Source organism: Cherax quadricarinatus, chromosome 64, assembly GCF_038502225.1.
Source record: "Cherax quadricarinatus isolate ZL_2023a chromosome 64, ASM3850222v1, whole genome shotgun sequence".
Lineage (NCBI taxonomy): Eukaryota > Metazoa > Arthropoda > Malacostraca > Decapoda > Parastacidae > Cherax > Cherax quadricarinatus.
In genome coordinates this window covers 11,452,539-11,473,511 of record NC_091355.1, presented here as the reverse complement: position 1 = coordinate 11,473,511, position 20,973 = coordinate 11,452,539, and the positions used below count along the sequence as shown (strand labels likewise).

Sequence of the window (20,973 nt, the reverse complement as noted above, 5' to 3'; positions counted from 1 at the left end):
ATTGAACTTGGCACACATCTGGTCCGTATTTCCCGAGGGCTCCATCTATGCCCCTCGTTTCTTTCCTCAAAGTCTGCCAGAGAGTTAGTACCCTTGGACTTTTCTTCTCTCGGAGAAGAACAGTATAATGTGCCTTTTACACTTCAAGAACTGGAGGCAACGCTCTCAGCTTGCCGATCATCGGCAGCTGGGCCTGATGACATTCATATTCGTATGTTACAACATTTACATCGGTCAGCCCTTGTAGTCCTCTTACACCTCTTCAATCTTATTTGGGCACAAGGAGTTCTTCCCCAGCTGTGGAAATCTGCCATTGTTCTCCCTTTCCGCAAACCGGGTACTACAGGACATGATGCCTCCCACTATCGCCCCATCGCTCTTACAAGTGCAGTTTGCAAAGTGATGGAACGCCTCGTAAATCGACGTTTAATGTGGTATTTAGAGACTCGCAACAGTCTCTCCGCTAGTCAATATGGCTTTCGTAAGGGTCGTTCTACCATAGACCCCTTACTACGCTTGGATACGTATGTTCGTAATGCCTTTGCGAATAATCACTCAGTTATTGCCATATTTTTTGACCTTGAGAAGGCATATGACACAACTTGGAGGTATAATATTTTGGCCCAGGCCCATTCCTTAGGCCTCCGAGGCAATCTACCATCCTTCCTTAAGAACTTTTTAACTGACAGACATTTCCGTGTTCGAGTCAATAATGTTCTTTCCCCGGACTTCGTCCAAGCTGAAGGTGTCCCTCAGGGATGTGTTCTAAGCACAACACTTTTTCTCCTTGCTATAAATGATTTGGCCTCTGTTCTTCCACCCAATATTTGGTCATCACTCTATGTTGATGACTTTGCTATTGCTTGTGCAGGCGCTGACTGTCACCTTATTGTAGTTTCTCTCCAGCATGCGGTCGACCGTGTTTCCACTTGGGCCACCACACATGGGTTTAAATTTTCAAGTACCAAAACTCACCAAATTACTTTCACTAGACGCTCTGTTATCTCCGATCATCCTTTGTATCTCTATGGCTCCCGTATCCCCGAACGTGATACAGTCAGGTTTCTAGGCCTTCTCTTTGACCGTCGGTTAACCTGGAAACCTCACATTACCTCTCTGAAGGCAACTTGTCACAGCCGGCTAAACCTTCTTAAAACCCTTGCTCATCTTTCCTGGGGAGCTGATCGTCGAACTCTGCTTCGCCTACATTCAGCCCTCGTTTTATCGAAACTCGATTATGGTGACCAGATTTATTCCGCGGCCTCTCCTGCTACTCTCTCTAGCCTTAACTCTATCCATCACCAAGGCTTACGTTTGTGCCTTGGTGCTTTTCGCTCTTCCCCTGTTGAGAGCCTCTATACAGAAGCAAATGTTCCATCCTTGTCTGATCGCCGTGATGCCCATTGCCTTCGTTACTATGTACGCTCTCACGATCTACACAATCCTTCCATTTATAGAATGGTCACCGATATTAGTAGACATTCTTTATTCGTTCGCCGCCCCTGTTTGCTCCGTCCCTTTTCTCTTCGCCTACTTTCACTCTTGTCTTCCCTTCAGTTACCACCTTTATATGTTCATGTAGCATCTCACTTTTCCCTACCCCCCTGGGAAGTTCCAGCTGTTCGGGTCTGTTCTTTCTCACTCCCTTGCTCGAAAGCTCAACTGCCTACGGTGGCTTCCCGCTCTCTTTTTCTTGATCACTTCCACTCTCATTCTCATGCCACCGCTGTGTACACAGATGGCTCTAAGTCTTCAGACGGCGTCGGATTCGCAGCAGTGTTTCCGGACAGCGTCGTACGAGGGCATTTGCTGTCTTCAGCTAGCATTTTTACTGCTGAACTGTATGCCATTCTTGCAGCACTTATTCGTATCGCATCTATGCCTGTGTCATCATTTGTAGTAGTCTCAGACTCCCTTAGTGCTCTACAGGCTATACGAAAATTTGATACATCTCATCCCCTAGTTCTCCGTATCCAACTTTGGCTACGCCGTATCTCTACCAAACATAAAGATATTGTTTTTTGTTGGGTCCCTGGTCATGTCGACGTACAGGGCAATGAACAGGCAGACACTGCTGCGCGGTCAGCAGTATATGACCTGCCAATTTCCTATCGAGGTGTTCCATTTCTGGACTATTTTGCTGCAATAGCTACCCACCTTCGCACCCGTTGGCAACAACGTTGTTCAACTCTGCTCGGTAACAAACTTCATTCTATTAAACCGAGCATAGGTTACTGGCCGTCTTCTTGTCATCAGTGCCGAGGTTGGGAGACCACTCTCTCCCGCCTTCGCATTGGCCACACTCGTCTTACTCATGGGTATCTCATGGAGAGGCACCCTGTTCCTCTCTGTGAGCAGTGTCAAGTTCCAGTATCGATTAGCCACATTCTGTTAGACTGCCCTCTCTATCAACGAGCACGCAGAATTTACCTCCAACGTCGTCTTCGTTCTCCTACTCTCTCTTTACCTTCCCTTCTTGCTGATGGACCCTCCTTTAATCCTGACTCTCTCATTGACTTCTTGACAACGACTGATTTACTCCACAAACTCTGATGATACTTTTCGCACTCCCCTCAGCCCTTTCTGGTTCAGTCTCTTGCTGCCCTTTACCCTTTCACCATCCACTGCCCCGCTGTTATCCGTAACCTGTTGCTCATCCATCTCCCTTTTGCCACCTGATGCCCTCGCTTCCTTCCTGCCCTGCAGCGCTGTATAGTCCTTGTGGCTTAGCGCTTCTTTTTGATTATAATAATAATAATGGAATATTGCTGCACTCTAACAGCACCTTTCAAGGCAGGTGAAATTGCCGACCTAGAAAATGTACAGAGAACTTTCACGGCGCGCATAACGGAGATAAAACACCTCAATTACTGGGAGCGCTTGAGGTTTCTAAACCTGTATTCCCTGGAACGCAGGAGGGAGAGATACATGATTATATACACCTGGAAAATCCTAGAGGGACTAGTACCGAACTTGCACACGAAAATCACTCACTACGAAAGCAAAAGACTTGGCAGACGATGCACCATCCCCCCAATGAAAAGCAGGGGTGTCACTAGCACGTTAAGAGACCATACAATAAGTGTCAGGGGCCCGAGACTGTTCAACTGCCTCCCAGCACACATAAGGGGGATTACCAACAGACCCCTGGCAGTCTTCAAGCTGGCACTGGACAAGCACCTAAAGTCAGTTCCTGATCAGCCGGGCTGTGGCTCGTACGTTGGTTTGCGTGCAGCCAGCAGCAACAGCCTGGTTGATCAGGCGCTGATCCACCAGGAGGCCTGGTCACAGACCGGGCCGCGGGGGCGTTGACCCCCGAAACTCTCTCCAGGTAAACTCCAGGTAAATAGAGGAGCTTACGACGAAGTTTCGGTCCGACTTGTACCGTTCCAGTCACGGTATTGTGCCTTTTTTTGTTATGTGCCAAAGTATCGGTATCACCCATTTTAATTGTATTGATGAAAAAAACGGCCGATACTTTTAAAATATTAATATTATATGTGTGCTTATTAAGCATATCAAAATTAACACTACCTCATGATCGTGAGGGAATGTGTGTGTGTGTGTGTGTGTGTGTACTCACCTAGTTGTGGTTGCAGGGGTAGAGACTCAGCTCCTCTGTGTGTGCGTGCGTGCGTGCGTGCGCGCGCCACTGAACTGCCGTTCATAGCGGTAACATCACAAGGAAGCACCCTGAACTGCATTTCATAGTGATTCCATGTGATGGTGCCACAAATGCTCTCCAGATAATTGCTAAGATCAGAAAAAGTGTTTCTACCATAAACACATCATCTATCAAAAACCTCGCTACGAAACAGCCCCACACTTCTAACTTCCACAGCGGGAGTCTACACCATCCCCAGTGAATATTGTCCCAAGAAATATGCAGGGAAAACAGACAGAAAGCTTTCCGTCCGCCTGAACGAACATCGACACGCCAGTAGCAGAGATAACTAAAGTACGCCTGTGTCCTCCACAGGGATTCCACGGGACGTTTGATGAATTGGGATGAGACGCAACTTGTACTCACTGAACAAGATCTTAGACGCCGACGATATTTGGAAGCCTCGCTAATTGCCGTCACCGACACCATAGAACATACCGGAAACTACACAATTTCTAAAGCATTAGCATATATGATACTCAACCAGGCATTGTAATCCTTATAGAGAATAAACTTTGAATTGAATTGAATTGAAGGCAAAGCTTCACCTAACACAGGAGTCACGTGATCACACCGTCTACCCGTTCTCCCAATACCTGGAGTGTACCTGGAGAGGGTTTTAGGGGTTAGCGCCCCCGCGCCCCGGTCTGTGACCAGCCCTCATGGTGGATCAGGGCCTGATCAACCAGGCTGTTACTGTTGGCCGCACGCAACCCGACGTACGAACCACAGCCCGGCTATATACTGCCTTTTAGCTTCTGTAAGAAGTGATCAAGGTACCAGGACCGAAATGTTTTCTAATATGTTAGTGTTTCTACACCATAAAGGAATGTAAGAGTGGGAACGAGTCACAGTCGGTGTTCCTCAAGGGTCAGTGCTAGTCCCTGTTGTTTTTCACAGAATACATAAACGGCATAGATGAGGGAATAAATAAGAGAAGCAAATTTGCCGATGACACTAAAAGAGTATGTTAGTTAAATTCTGATGACACTAAAGCGCTGCATCTGGATAGGTTGATGCAATAGTCCGAGAAGTGGCAGATGCAGCTTAATTAATGGAGGCAAATGTAAAGTTCTAAGCCTGGGGAAAAAAAAGAATAACCATGGTACAGATAAACTGAATATTGTAAATACAGGAAAGCACTGGTTTGGTAATAGAGTTGTGGATGAGTTAAACTCCCGAGTAGCGTCATTGAGGCAGAAAACCTTTGCAGCTTTAAAAATAGGTTTGACAAGTACATGAGTGGGCGAGTTGTACCTGACTAGCGTGGGCCAGTAGGCCTGCAGCATTTCTCCTCAAGGATGTTGTTAATGTGGTACGTCAGGGCTTTAGTTTTTTTTATTTGTAGCCACCTTTGTGGAGAGATGCAATATTGGTGATTTTTAATGACTGTGGGATGACTCAAGTGACTAGGCTCCTCCATAGAATAGTTAAAGCAGTTCTTAATAAATGTGGAGGTCCACGATTGGCCAGCCTCATAATAGGGTGCTTCAGCTCATGATGGCTTCCCAAGATTGATCCACTCCATAAAAGGTTGAAAAGCATTGATCCAAAGGAACTGGAACAACAACTTGGTAGAAGGTTACGATGGTTCTGTGTCATGGGCCACATAGTGGTTTTTCTCTCAGGGCCACACACTCCTGCTTTTCTCGGGCCATAGAGTGGTTCTGTTCCTCTTAGAGGGCCACAACGTGCTTTTGTTTTTCTCAGGGGTACAGTAGTTTTGCTCCTCTTGGTACTATCACGTACCATCTCAACACCCCTCACCTCTTTTTTTTTTCCTGTTCATGTGTCGTGCCTCCCCGCTTCCAGCCCCTCAAGGAAGGCTCCTTGACGCTGGTGAGGGGCTCTTGATCTAGGGAATTGGATCTGTGCTCCAGTTCCCTGAATTAAGCCTGAATGCCTTCCATCCCCCCATAGGCGCTGTATAATCCTACGGGTTTAGTGCTTCCCCCTTGATTATAATAATAATAATCCCCGCTTCCAGGAGTTATTATTATTATTATTATTATTATTATTATAAAGGGGAAGCGCTAAACCCGTAGGATTATACAGCGCCTGGGGGGGAATGTGGAAGGCATTCAGGCTTAATTCGGGGAACTGGAGCACAGATCCAATTCCCTAAATCAAGAGCCCCTCACCAACATCAAGGAACCTTTCCTGAGGGGTGGCTTCCAGGAAGCCTGAGAGCTTTTCATCCCTGGAAGATCCCCAAGTATTCTAAATTCTCCTTGATGCAGACAAAGGACTCTTGATCCGAGGGAAATACTCTCAGTATAATATTATTTTATTATTTTTATCACACTGGCCGATTCCCACCAAGGCAGGGTGGCCCGAAAAAGAAAAACTTCCACCATCATTCACGGCAACATTAACACCCCTCCTTCAGAGTGCAGGCACTGTACTTCCCATCTCCAGGACTCAAGTCCAGCCTGCCGGTTTCCCTGAACTCCTTCATAAATGTTACTTTGCTCACACTCCAACAGCACGTCAAGTATTAAAAACCATTTGTCTCCATTCACTCCTATCAAACACGCTCACGCATGCCTGCTGGAAGTCCAAGCCCCTCGCACACAAAACCTCCTTTACCCCCTCCCTCCAACTTTTCCTAGGCCGACCCCTACCCCACCTTCCTTCCACTACAGACTGATACACTCTTGAAGTCATTCTGTTTCGCTCCATTCTCTCTACATGTCCGAACCACCTCAACAACCATTCCTCAGCCCTCTGGACAACAGTTTTGGTAATCCTGCACCTCCTCCTAACTTCCAAACTACGAATTCTCTGCATTATATTCACACCACACATTGCCCTCAGACATGACATCTCCACTGCCTCCAGCCTTCTCCTCGCTGCAACATTCATCACCCATGCTTCACACCCATATAAGAGCGTTGGTAAAACTATACTCTCATACATTCCCCTCTTTGCCTCCAAGGACAAAGTTCTTTGTCTCCACAGACTCCTAAGTGCACCACTCACCCTTTTCCCCTCATGAATTCTATGATTCACCTCATCTTTCATAGACCCATCCGCTGACACGTCCACTCCCAAATATCTGAATACATTTACCTCCTCCATACTCTCTCCCTTCAATCTGATATCCAATCTTTCATCACCTAATCTTTTTGTTATCCTCATAACCTTACTCTTTCCTGTATTCACTTTTAATTTTCTTCTTTTGCACACCCTACCAAATTCATCCACCAATCTCTGCAACTTCTCTTCAGAATCTCCCAAGAGCACAGTGTCATCAGCAAAGAGCAACTGTGACAACTCCCACTTTATGTGTGATTCTTTATCTTTTAACTCCACGCCTCTTGCCAAGACCCTCGCATTTACTTCTCTTACAACCCCATCTATAAATATATTAAACAACCACGGTGACATCACACATCCTTGTCTAAGGCCTACTTTTACTGGGAAATAATTTCCCTCTTTCCTACATACTCTAACTTGAGCCTTACTATCCTCGTAAAAACTCTTCACTGCTTTCAGTAACCTACCTCCTACACCATACACCTGCAACATCTGCCACATTGCCCCCCTATCCACCCTGTCATACGCCTTCTCCAAATCCATAAATGCCACAAAGACCTCTTTAGCCTTATCTGAATACTGTTCACTTATATGTTTCACTGTAAACACCTGGTCCACACACCCCCTACCTTTCCTAAAGCCTCCTTGTTCATCTGCTATCCTATTCTCCGTCTTACTCTCAATGCTGCATAAGTGTCTCAATCTTCAACATCTGCCACATTGCCCCCCTATCCACCCTGTCATATGCCTTCTCCAAATCCATAAATGCCACAAAGACCTCTTTAGCCTTATCTGAATACTGTTCACTTATATGTTTCACTGTAAACACCTGGTCCACACACCCCCTACCTTTCCTAAAGCCTCCTTGTTCATCTGCTATCTTATTCTCCGTCTTACTCTTAATTCTTTCAATAATAACTCTACCATACACTTTACCAGGTATACTCAACAGACTTATCCCCCTATAATTTTTGCACTCTCTTTTGTCCCCTTTGCCTTTATTAAATGGAGTTTACCTGGAGAGAGTTCCGGGGGTCAACGCCCCCGCGGCCCGGTCTGAGACCAGGCCTCCTGGTGGATCAGAGCCTGATCAACCAGGCTGTTGCTGCTGGCTGCACGCAAACCAACATACGAGCCACAGCCCGGCTGATCCGGAACTGACTTTAGGTGCTTGTCCAGTGCCAGCTTGAAGACTGCCAGGGGTCTGTTGGTAATCCCCCTTATGTGTGCTGGGAGGCAGTTGAACAGTCTCGGGCCCCTGACACTTATTGTATGGTCTCTTAACGTGCTAGTGACACCCCTGCTTTTCATTGGGGGGATGGTGCATCGTCTGCCAAGTCTTTTGCTTTCGTAATGAGTGATTTTCGTGTGCAAGTTCGGTACTAGTCCCTCTAGGATTTTCCAGGTGTATATAATCATGTATCTCTCCCTCCTGCGTTCCAGGGAATACAGGTTTAGGAACCTCAAGCGCTCCCAATAATTGAGGTGTTTTATCTCCGTTATGCGCGCCGTGAAAGTTCTCTGTACATTTTCTAGGTCGGCAATTTCACCTGCCTTGAAAGGTGCTGTTAGTGTGCAGCAATATTCCAGCCTAGATAGAACAAGTGACCTGAAGAGTGTCATCATGGGCTTGGCCTCCCTAGTTTTGAAGGTTCTCATTATCCATCCTGTCATTTTTCTAGCAGATGCGATTGATACAATGTTATGGTCCTTGAAGGTGAGATCCTCCGACATGATCACTCCCAGGTCTTTGACGTTGGTGTTTCGCTCTATTTTGTGGCCAGAATTTGTTTTGTACTCTGATGAAGATTTAATTTCCTCATGTTTACCATATCTGAGTAATTGAAATTTCTCATCGTTGAACTTCATATTGTTTTCTGCAGCCCACTGAAAGATTTGGTTGATATCTGCCTGGAGCTTTGCAGTGTCTGCAATGGAAGACACTGTCATGCAGATTCGGATGTCATCTGCAAAGGAAGACACGGTGCTGTGGCTGACATCCTTGTCTATGTCGGATATAAGGATGAGGAACAAGATGGGAGCGAGTACTGTGCCTTGTGGAACAGAGCTTTTCACCGTCGCTGCCTCGGACTTTACTCTGTTGACGACTACTCTCTGTGTTCTGTTAGTGAGGAAATTATAGATCCATCGACCGACTTTTCCTGTTATTCCTTTAGCACGCATTTTGTGCGCTATTATGCCATGGTCACACTTGTCGAAAGCTTTTGCAAAGTCTGTATATATTACATCTGCATTCTTTTTGTCTTCTAGTGCATTTAGGACCTTGTCGTAGTGGTCCAATAGTTGAGACAGACAGGAGCGACCTGTTCTAAACCCATGTTGCCCTGGGTTGTGTAACTGATGGGTTTCTAGATGCGTGGTGATCTTGCTTCTTAGGACCCTTTCAAAGATTTTTATGATATGGGATGTTAGTGCTATTGGTCTGTAGTTCTTTGCTGTTGCTTTACTGCCCCCTTTGTGGAGTGGGGCTATGTCTGTTGTTTTTAGTGACTGTGGGACGACCCCCGTGTCCATGCTCCCTCTCCATAGGATGGAAAAGGCTCGTGATAGGGGCTTCTTGCAGTTCTTGATGAACACAGAGTTCCATGAGTCTGGCCCTGGGGCAGAGTGCATGGGCATGTCATTTATCGCCTGTTCGAAGTCATTTGGCGTCAGGATAACATCGGATAGGCTTGTGTTAATCAAATTTTGTGGCTCTCTCATAAAAAATTCATTTTGATCTTCGACTCTCAGTCTGGTTAGCGGCTTGCTAAAAACTGAGTCATATTGGGACTTGAGTAGCTCACTCATTTCCTTGCTGTCATCTGTGTAGGACCCATCTTGTTTAAGTAGGGGCCCAATACTGGACGTTGTTCTCGATTTTGATTTGGCATAGGAGAAGAAATACTTTGGGTTTCTTTCGATTTCATTTATGGCTTTTAGTTCTTCCCGCGATTCCTGACTCCTAAAGGATTCTTTTAGCTTAAGTTCGATGCTTGCTATTTCTCTGACCAGTGTCTCCCTACGCATTTCAGATATATTGACCTCTTTTAGCCGCTCTGTTATTCTTTTCCGTCGCCTGTAAAGGGAGCGCCTGTCTCTTTCTGTTTTACATCTACTCCTCCTTTTTCTTAGAGGAATAAGCCTTGTGCATACATCGAGTGCCACCGAGTTAATCTGTTCTAGGCATAAGTTGGGGTCTGTGTTGCTTAGTATATCTTCCCAGCTTATATCGGTTAGGACTTGGTTTACTTGGTCCCACTTTATGTTTTTGTTATTGAAGTTGAATTTGGTGAATGCTCCCTCGTGACTAATCTCATTATGTCGGTCTGGGGCTCCGCGCATACATGACTGAACCTCAATTATGTTGTGATCTGAGTATATTGTTTTTGATATGGTGATATTTCTTATCAGATCATCATTGTTAGTGAAGATGAGGTCTAGTGTATTCTCCAGTCTAGTAGGCTCTATTATTTGCTGGTTTAAATTGAATTTTGTGCAGAGATTTAAAAGCTCGCGTGAGTGTGAGTTTTCATCAGAGCTGCCTCCTGGTGTTATTACTGCAACAATATTATTTGCTATATTCCTCCATTTTAGGTGCCTTAAGTTGAAATCCCCCAGGAGCAAGATGTTGGGTGCAGGAGCTGGAAGGTTTTCCAGACAGTGGTCAATTTTTAACAGCTGTTCCTGGAATTGCTGGGATGTTGCATCCGGAGGCTTGTAGACTATCACAATGACTAGGTTTTGGTTCTCGACCTTTACTGCTAAAACTTCCACTACATCATTTGAGGCATTTAGCAGTTCTGTGCAAACAAGTGACTCTGCAATGTACAGGCCAACCCCCCCCTTTTGCCTGTTCACTCTGTCACATCTGTATAGGTTGTAACCTGGGATCCATATTTCGTTGTCCAAGTGATCCTTTATGTGGGTCTCAGTGAAAGCCGCGAACATTGCCTTTGCCTCTGCAAGCAGTCCACGGATGAAAGGTATTTTGTTGTTTGTTGCTGGCTTTAGACCCTGTATATTTGCAAAGAAGAATGTTATCGGACTGGTGGTATTGTTGGTACTGGGGGGGGATTTTTTTTCCGGCATTAGTATCTGTATCTGTTGGTTTGGAGTGGAGGCCATCGACTGTGGTTCCACTCCAGGAATGACTGGATTTGGTGTACGATTTCTGCATGCTCTCTGCCAATCCCTAGGTACCTTACCCTCTTCCATACATTTTTAAATAATTGCACCAACCACTCCAAAACAATATCCCCACCTGCTTTTAACATTTCTATCTTTATCCCATCAATCCCGGCTGCCTTACCCCCTTTCATTTTACCTACTGCCTCACAAACTTCCCCCACACTCACAACTGGCTCTTCCTCACTCCTACAAGATGTTATTCCTCCTTGCCCTATACATGAAATCACAGCTACTCTATCTTCATCAACATTTAACAATTCCTCAAAATATTCCCTCCATCTTCCCAATACCTCTAACTCTCCATTTAATAACTCTCCTCTCCTATTTTTAACTGACAAATCCATTTGTTCTCTAGGCTTCCTTAACTTGTTAATCTCACTCCAAAACTTTTTCTTATTTTCATCAAAATTTGTTGATAACATCTCACCCACTCTCTCATTTGCTCTCTTTTTACATTGCTTCACCACTCTCTTAACCTCTCTCTTTTTCTCCATATACTCTTCCCTCCTTGCATCACTTCTACTTTGTAAAAACTTCTCATATGCTAACGTTTTCTCCCTTACTACTCTCTTTACATCATCATTCCACCAATCGCTCCTCTTCCCTCCCGCACCCACTTTCCTGTAACCACAAACTTCTGCTGAACACTCTAACACTACATTTTTAAACCTACCCCATACCTCTTCGACCCCATTGCCTATGCTCTCATTAGCCCATCTATCCACCAATAGCTGTTTATATCTTACCCTAACTGCCTCCTCTTTTAGTTTATAAACCTTCACCTCTCTCTTCCCTGATGCTTCTATTCTCCTTGTATCCCATCTACCTTTTACTCTCAGTGTAGCTACAACTAGAAAGTGATCTGATATATCTGTGGCCCCTCTATAAACATGTACATCCTGAAGTCTACTCAACAGTCTTTTATCTACCAATACATAATCCAACAAACTACTGTCATTTCTCCCTACATCATATCTTGTATACTTATTTATCCTCTTTTTCTTAAAATATGTATTACCTATAACTAAACCCCTTTCTATACAAAGTTCAATCAAAGGGCTCCCATTATCATTTACACCTGGCACCCCAAACTTACCTGCCACACCCTCTCTAAAAGTTTCTCCTACCTTAGCATTCAGGTCCCTACCACAATTACTCTCTCACTTGGTTCAAAGGCTCCTATACATTCACTTAACATCTCCCAAAATCTCTCTCTCTCCTCTACATTCCTCTCTTCTCCAGGTGCATGCATTTACTTTAATTCACATAATTCTTGAATTTGCACATTCATATTCTCTTTTCTCCTTCCATAACTGATCATTCAACATTACTGCTACCCCTTCCTTTGCTCTAACTCTCTCAGATACTCCATATTTAATCCCATTTATTTCCCCCCACCGAAACTCCCCTATCCCCTTCAGCTTTGTTTCACTTAGGGCCAGGACATCCAACTTCTTTTCATTCATAACATCAGCAATCATCTGTTTCTTGTCATCCGCACTACATCCACGCACATTCAAGCATCCCAGTTTTATAAAGTTTTTCTTCTTCTCTTTTTTAGTAAATGTCTACAGGAGAAGGGGTTACTAGCCCATTGCTCCCAGCATTTTAGTTGCTTCATACGACACTCATGGCTTACGGAGGAAAGATTCTTTTCCACTTCCCCATGGACAACAGAAGAAATAAAGAAGAACAAGAGCTATTTAGAAAAAGGAGAAAAACCTAGATGTTTATCTGGAGTTTATCTGGAGAGAGTTCCGGGGGTCAACGCCCCCGCGGCCCGGTCTGTGACCAGGCTTCCTTAGGTCAGTGTCCCAGGATGCGACCCACACCAGTCGACTAACACCCAGGTACCCATTTTACTGATGGGGAACATAGACAACAGGTGGAAAGAAACACGTCCAATGTTTCTACTCTGGCTGGGAATCGAACCCAGGCCCTCACCGTGTGAAGCGAGAGCATTAACCACGCGTGTCTGTGAAGTGTGACCAAAGTGTAAGTAGGAGTAGCAAGATATCCCTGTTATCTAGCGTGTTTATGAGACAGAAAAAGAAACCAGCAATGCTACCATCATGCAAAACAGTTACAGGTTTCTGTTTCACAGTCATCTGGCAGGACGGTAGTACTTCCCTGGGTGGTTGCTGTCTACCAACCTACTACTTATTATTATTATTATTATACTCGGTATAATAATAATAATACAGTGGACCCCCGCATAACGATGGCATCACATAGCGATTATTTCGCATACCGCTTACTTTAATCGCAAAATTTTTGCCGCGCATACCGATTAAAAACCCGCTCACCGATTTTCGTCCGAGACACGTCCAATGTGCGCCCTCAGCCAGCCTCACATGTGCCGCCCGTGCCATTGTTTACCAGCCAGCCTCCGCGGTAACATCCAAGCATACACTCGGAATATTTCGTATTATTACAGTGTTTTCGGTGCTGTTTCTGGAAAATAAGTGACCATGGGCCCCAAGAAAGCTTCTAGTGCCAACCCTACACCAATAAGGGTGAGAATTCCCATTGAAATGAAGAAAGAGATCATTGATAAGTATGAAAGTGGAGTGCGTATCGCCGACCTAGTCAAGTTGTACAAGAAACCCCAATCAACCATCGCTACTATTGTGGGCACCAAAAAGACAATCAAGGAAGCTGTTCTTGCCAAAGGTTTAGCTGTGTTTTCGAAACAAAGATCGCAAGTGATGGAAGATGTTGAGAGACTCTTATTGGTGTGGATAAATGAAAAACAGCTAGCAGGAGATAGCGTCTCTCAAGCGATCATATGTGAAAAGGCTAGGAAGTTGCATGAGGATTTAATTAAAAAAATGCCTGCAACTAGTGATGATGTGAGTGAATTTAAGGCCAGCAAAGGTTGGTTTGAGAGATTTAAGAAGCGTAGTGGCATCCATAGTGTGATAAGGCATGGTGAGGCTGCCAGTTCGGACCACAAAGCGGCTGAAAAATATGTGCAGGAATTCAAGGAGTACATAGAAACTGAAGGACTGAAACCTGAACAAGTGTTTAATTGTGATGAAACAGGCCTGTTCCGGAAGAAAATGCCAAGCAGGACCTACATTACTCAGGAGGAAAAGGCACTCCCAGGACATAAGCCTATGAAAGACAGGCTTACTCTTCTCATGTGTGCCAATGCTACTGGTGATTGCAAAGTGAAGCCTTTATTAGTGTATCACTCTGAAACTCCCAGAGCGTTCAGGCAAAAGAATGTCCTCAAGGATAATTTGTGTGTGCTGTGGAGGGCAAACAGTAAGGCATGGGTCACTAGGGAATTTTTCTATAACTGGTTACACCATGCATTTGCCCCCAATGTGAAAGATTACCTAACTGAAAAGAAATTAGAACTTAAGTGCCTCCTGGTGTTAGACAATGCCCCTGGTCATCCTACAGACGTGGCAGAGCGACTTTATGGGGACATGAGCTTCATTAAGGTGAAGTTTTTGCCTCCTAATACCACTCCTCTCCTGCAGCCCATGGACCAGCAGGTTATTTCCAACTTCAAGAAACTGTACACAAAAGCTCTGTTTGAAAGGTGCTTTGTAATGACCTCAGAAACTCAACTGACTCTAAGAGAGTTTTGGAGAGATCACTTTAATATCCTCAATTGTGTAAACCTTATAGGTAAGGCTTGGGAGGAAGTGACTAAGAGGACCTTGAACTCTGCTTGGAAGAAACTGTGGCCAGAATGTGTAGACAAAAGGGATTTTGAAGGGTTTGAGGCTAACCCTGAGAGGATTATGCCAGTTGAGGAATCCATTGTGGCATTGGGAAAGTCCTTGGGGTTGGAGGTTAGTGGGGAGGATGTGGAAGAGTTGGTGGAGGAGGACAATGAAGAACTAACCACTGATGAGCTGATAGATCAACTTCAAGAGCAAGAGGCCAGACCTGGGGAAACTGGTTCAGAGGAGGGGAGAGAGAAATTGAAGAAGTTGCCTACTACAAAGATAAAGGAAATCTGTGCAAAGTGGCTTGAAGTGCAAACCTTCATGGATGAAAATCACCCTCACACAGCTATTGCAAGCCGTGTTGGCAACCTGTACACTGACAATGTTGTGAAACACTTTAGGGAAGTCATAAAGGAACGAGAGGTACAGGCCACTATGGACAGATATCTTGTGCAAAAGAAGTCCAGTGACTCTGAAGCTGGCCCTAGTGGCATTAAAAGAAGAAGGGAAGTAACCCCAGAAAAGGACTTGCTACCTCAAGTCCTAATGGAAGGGGATTCCCCTTCTAAACAGTAAGAAGATAATGCTCTCCCCTCCTCCCATCCCATCAATCATCACCAGATCTTCAATAAAAGTAAGTGTCATGTAAGTGTGCATGCCTTTTTCAGTTTGTGTGTATTAAAATTAACATTTCATGTGGTAAAAAATTTTTTTTTTCATACTTTTGGGTGTCTTGCACGGATTAATTTTATTTCCATTATTTCTTATGGGGAAAATTCATTCACATAACGATTATTTCGCATAACAATTACCCCTCTTGCACGGATTAAAATCGTTAACCGGGGGTCCACTGTAATAATAATAATACATCTTCCTGTTGTAGTTGTGGAGTAATGGTCGTTGTTATAGCCTCTAATACTATATTTTTTCAACAGAAATAAAGATGTCAGGCTCTTCTGAATGCTCACCTCCAAGACACCTGGAGACTGAGTCTGAATCCTCTCCTTCACCACCTCACGTACCTGCACCATCCTGGCAGACACTGTTTGCGGTAATCACCACCAATCACTTACTCTTTCAGAAAGGGAGGGAAATGATTTTTTATTTTTTTAGCTAACACACGTGTAATTTTACCTTATTCCTAGTAATGACCCTCGTATTGTAGATAGTCTTAATGACCCTCGTGTAGTAGATAGTCTTTTTAGTATAATAATAAGATGTTATTTCCATTATAGAATAATAATAAGATATTATAACTTTTATATAATAATAAGGTAAAGGACCCCAATGGAAATAAGTCACTCTGTCTGACTTTTTTGGGTTATCCCAGGTTCTCTACACATGCTGCTATGTATGATAATCTATGTAACTATATTTGTGTATACCTGAATAAACTTACTTACTTACCTACTTACTTAATTCTCTCTTTCTGTGTATGTGATAATGTCAGAGAATCTCACTTTCAACGGTCAAGATAATGTCTCCACCACATCTGCTAGGAAAATGATAGGAGGAAAAATGATAACCTTCAAAACTAGGGTTGCCAAGCCAATGATGATTCCCTTCAAATCACTTTTTGTCTCTAGGCTGGAATGTTACTGTACACTAACGACCCTTTTCAAAGCAACCAAAATTGCAGACCTGGAGAATATACAGAGAACTTTCACTGCACATAGTATAAATACGTAGAAAAATGCACCTAATTCACTGGGAACAGTTGAAAGTCCCTTGACCTGTACTCCTTGGAACACAGGCGAGACAGATACATTGATAATATACACTTGGAAAATCTTGGAGGAAATAGTCCCAAATCTGCATAAGAAAATCCCTCCATACAAAAGCTAAAGACTCAGCAGGCAGTGCAGGGGCACCACAAGTACTCTAAACCTTTGGCTGTCTTCAAGAAGGAACAAGACAGGCATCTAAAAACAGTACCTGACCAACCGGGCTGTGGTTGTACATCAGTTTACATGTGGCCAGCAGTAACAGCCTGGTAGATCAGGCCCTGATCCACTGTGAGGCTTGGTCATGGAGTGAGTCATGGGGACATTGATCCACAAAACTCCCCTTAAGGTATACTCCAGGTAAGGGCTCTTGGTCCTGGGAATTGTAGCCTTTCTCCTCTTCCCTGGATCAAAATAAAATCCTAAATAAAGTGTCCATTGTTTATAGAGCCTTCATTCTAACTCTTAGCATGGTGGAAGAGACAGCATGTTGACAAAGCAAATGAAAAGGTATGATAAAGCCTAAATCTTTAGTATAGATGTAGAAGGGATATAGGGAAGTGCTGGTTTGGCAGTAGTGTTGTAAATGAGTGGAACAATCTCTTGGGTAGTGTCATTGATGTGATACCTTTGGGAAGCTTTAAATATAGGTTGGTTAGGTATAGAGTGGGAGTGGGTGAGTGTGAGTTGGTCCTGCCAGCATTGGCAAATAGTCCAATTTCAGTGTTCCTTCATTATTATTCTTATAATGTTTTAGTCGAGTAAAACGTTCCTGTAATAGTCTTATATACTTTTATTTGTCATTGCAGTTCACTCTTAGCCTGTAAATTCAATGTAAAAGTTTTAAATCTTTATTTCAGATTGCCAGGCACAATGAAGCAGCACAGCAAGAAAGTGAATATGTGAAGGGGAAAGGAGGATGCCGTATGCTGCAGAATGCCCTCACACAAAGGGCAGGACCTTGTGCTGATAATAGAGGACTGAAAGTAAGCAAGGCTAACTTATCCTTTGTGATAGGGTGTTATGCCCCCAGCTTCCCTTTACTGTATGTAGTTTACTTTTCGTTGATAAATGAGTTACCAAGCAGAGTGAATACAGATGTAAAGTTTACAATGCACTATTAAAATTCTGAGGTTATAATCTTATGGTAAATAGTTCATCATTAGGTTGAAAGCTTATCAACTGCATATCTTTATTTATTTATTTATTTATTTAGTAATTTGAGCATACATACAGAGGTACAAAAAAATACAGGTAAGAGCAGCATGCCAAAGCCACTTATATGCATAGCATTACGGGCTGGCTTAAAATTAACTTAAGATTAACTAAGCAATGATTAAATCAGTGATAAAACATTATTGTAAACAGATAACTATAAAGCACAAATGAGTATTACAAAGACAGGTCATATGGTTGCATGCATTACTGTACATTCAGTCGAATGGAGTATTCTGTTAGGTAGTGTATTTAAAAAATAATAAAGTTAGATTGGGTTTTAGGTTTAACATTTATGTGATATAATTGTGAGAAACATTTAAGATATACAATTTATAAGGTTCAGTTATTCAGTATTTATTTGGTTTTGGGTGAGTAAGTGATCTTTGAGAAGAGACTTGAATTTATAAACAGGTAGTGTTTCTTTTATATTTACAGGTAATGAATTCCAGATTTTAGGGCCTTTTATGTGCATTGAGTTTTTGCATAGTGTGAGATGGACACGAGGAACATCAAAGAGTGATCTGTGCCTTGTGTTATGGTCATGTGTTCTGTTGAGGTTGGTAAGGAGATGTTTGAGGGGAGGATTAATATCACTCCAAGGTTTAAACCCCTTTCAAAATGTAGGTAAGCTTCCTTACTTCTCTTAGTAAGTAAATTGTTGTAAGCCAACAGGTGAATAAAAAAAAACACAAAACAGTGTAAGCTTTTGTTACAGTGATGTTTCACTTACAGCCTTGCCAAGTGAGTGAGTATTGCTCCATCATATTTCCTTGAACCTCACCTGACTACTATATGTTTTCATCCTTGTCGTTGTACCTAAACATCGCAAAATTGAGGAGTTTAGTGGAATCCCCCGTGCAGTTTACCGTTGAGGAAGAGAGATGAGTCTTCCCTTTTTCAAGGTTCTATTAGTAAAATTTCACCTATGCTGGAATGATAGCCTTGAAGTTTTTGTAGCTAGTCAACCTCAATAAAATACGTACTTGAAGACATCCTCATTGCCCTGCTGAAGTCTCTAAGCTCAGGCTAACAGATTTTTATACTGTATATGTGTAACCCATAGTGTGTAATGGAGTACTACAGGGAAACATAGTTGGCTTTTATTCCTATGTAACTTATCATAGAATAGGGTAGCAACATACTGAGAGAGTGTATGACAGTGACATACTTCGAGGCCTACGGTACTACAGAGTAAAACAAGGGTGCATCCCCACTCACAAAATCTCTCATCAGTATTCTGTGCCACCTGCCAGCATGTGGCCTCACCCATACAGCAGCACAAGTTATATTACTCAGGTCCTCACCTATATAAGTAATAGTTTCCTTGTTTTCTGTATAACTTAGTGAAGCTTCCCAGTAAGAAGGTAAATGACTGCAGACAACTTGAGGGAAATGGATATGAATGCATTCATTTAAGACACCTTCACTGAAGATATTTCAGTCCTTGGACCTTGATTTCAAATGTATTTAATGTGATCAATGTTGAAGGACCAAAACATTTTCAAAATAAATGAAATAAGTGAATTCATTCATGTCCATTTCTCCCCTTAAAGCTTCCCATGAGTGAAAACTCGTTACAATAAAAATTATCCCCTATTGTCCCTGACCACCTAGTGGTGAAAATGGGTACCTGTGTGTTAGTCAATTGTTGTAGATAGCATCGAAGGATAAATTTCAATGTGAATGTGTTTGAAACTCCAGAATCTGGTGGAAGTAATGTCTTGGGCATAATGTCATTGGAAAACTTCATATTTGCTGGAAATATTAGTGTTTGTTAAGAGGCATCCGCAAACTGCTGTATTTCTGATAATTTTACTAAAACAATAATCAAGAAGATGTTTATATAAACTTTAGTATGTATGCATGGGAATATATATGCCTTTCAGTGTATATACATGCTATATATAATTATCTAAACATGTAAAATTTTGCCAGTTAACTTTGGGAAGATTATGTACATCGTTTTGTAGTGTGTTTCTAACTGTTTAACTGAATTTAAACTATGATTCACGTATTAATCATTACAGCCTCTCCTCACTTAGTGAAGTACTCGTTTACCAACGCCTCGGGCTTATGATGGGCTCTCTGACCAGTATTTATACCTAAATGATGTGTATTAGAGCTGATTTCCCCTATTCTGTTTATTTCAATATACAGTACACTACTGTATAAACATTTAATTTTTTTTTTTATTAACACTGGCCGATTCCCACCAAGGCAGGGTGGCCCAAAAAAGAAAAACTTTCACCATCATTCACTCTGTCACTGTCTTGCCAGAAGGGTGCTGTACACTACAGTTTTTAAACTGCCACATTAACACCCCTCCTTCAGAGTGCCGGCACTGTACTTCCCATCTCCAAGACTCAAGTCCGGCCTGCCGGTTTCCCTGAATCTCTTCATAAATGTTACTTTGCTAACACTCCAACAGCACATCAAGTATTAAAAACCATTTGTCTCCATTTACTCCTATCAAACACGCTCACGCATGCCCGCTGGAATTCCAAGCCCCTCGCACACAAAACCTCCTTTACCCCCTCCCTCCAACTTTTCCTAGGCCGACCCCTACCCCGCCTTCCTTCCACTACAGACTGATACACTCTTGAAGTCATTCTGTTTCGCTCCATTCTCTCTACATGTCCGAACCACCTCAACAACCCTTCCTCAGCCCTCTGGACAACAGTTTTGGCAATCCCGCACCTCCTTCTAACTTCCAAACTACGAATTCTCTGCATTATATTCACACCACACATTGCCCTCAGACATGATATCTCCACTGCCTCCAGCCTTCTCCTCGCTGCAACATTCATCACCCATGCTTCACACCCATATAAGAGCATTGGTAAAACTATACTCTCATACATTCCCCTCTTTGCCTCCAAGGACAAAGTTCTTTGTCTCCACAGACTCCTAAGTGCACCGCTCACCCTTTTTCCCTCATCATTTCTATGATTCACCTCATCTTTCATAGACCCATCCGCTGACACGTCCACTCCCAAATACTCTGAATACATTCGCCTCCTCCATACTCTCTCCCTCCAATCTGATATCCAATCTTTCATCACCTAATCTTTTTGTTATCCTCATAACCTTACTCTTTCCTGTATTCACTTGTAATTTTCTTCTTTTACATATCCTACCAAATTCATCCGCCAACCTCTGCAACTTCTCTTCAGAATCTCCCAAGAGCACAGTGTCATCAGCAAAGAGCAATTGTGACAACTCCCACTTTATGTGTGATTCTTTATCTTTTAACTCCACGCCTCTTGCCAAGACCCTTGCATTTACTTCTCTTACAACCCCATTTATAAATATATTAACGCTTTCAGGGTCCGTCCCGTAGATCTACGGCTTTTCGGTGAGTGTCCAAACCGTAGATCTACGCCAAAATTCTAGCACCGTCAAATTTAGCGCGAAAGCGCTCATAGGCCTACATGTGAGAGAATGGGTCTGC

The 20,973-nt window shown here is 43.2% G+C and overlaps 1 protein-coding gene across 5 annotated transcripts in view; it reads left to right on the top strand.

The window, feature by feature from the left end:
• LOC128700025 (nudC domain-containing protein 3) overlaps window positions 1-20,973 on the top strand; it is a 103,628-nt gene that overhangs the window by 18,510 nt on the left and 64,145 nt on the right. For 2 of the 5 annotated variants that reach the window (XR_011393789.1, XM_070098764.1), the window contains exons 1-3: window positions 5,437-5,503; window positions 15,516-15,631; window positions 17,165-17,290. Coding sequence is in view for 4 of the 5 variants with exons in the window: in XM_070098764.1 (XP_069954865.1) it covers window positions 5,452-5,503; window positions 15,516-15,631; window positions 17,165-17,290 (294 nt within the window). In the remaining variant the exon portion in view is untranslated. Of the gene's footprint in view, window positions 1-4,960; window positions 4,980-5,436; window positions 5,504-15,515; window positions 15,632-17,164; window positions 17,291-20,973 lie in introns of those variants that run through there. The other 3 variants (XM_070098765.1, XM_070098766.1, XM_070098767.1) reach the window with 2 other exon arrangements.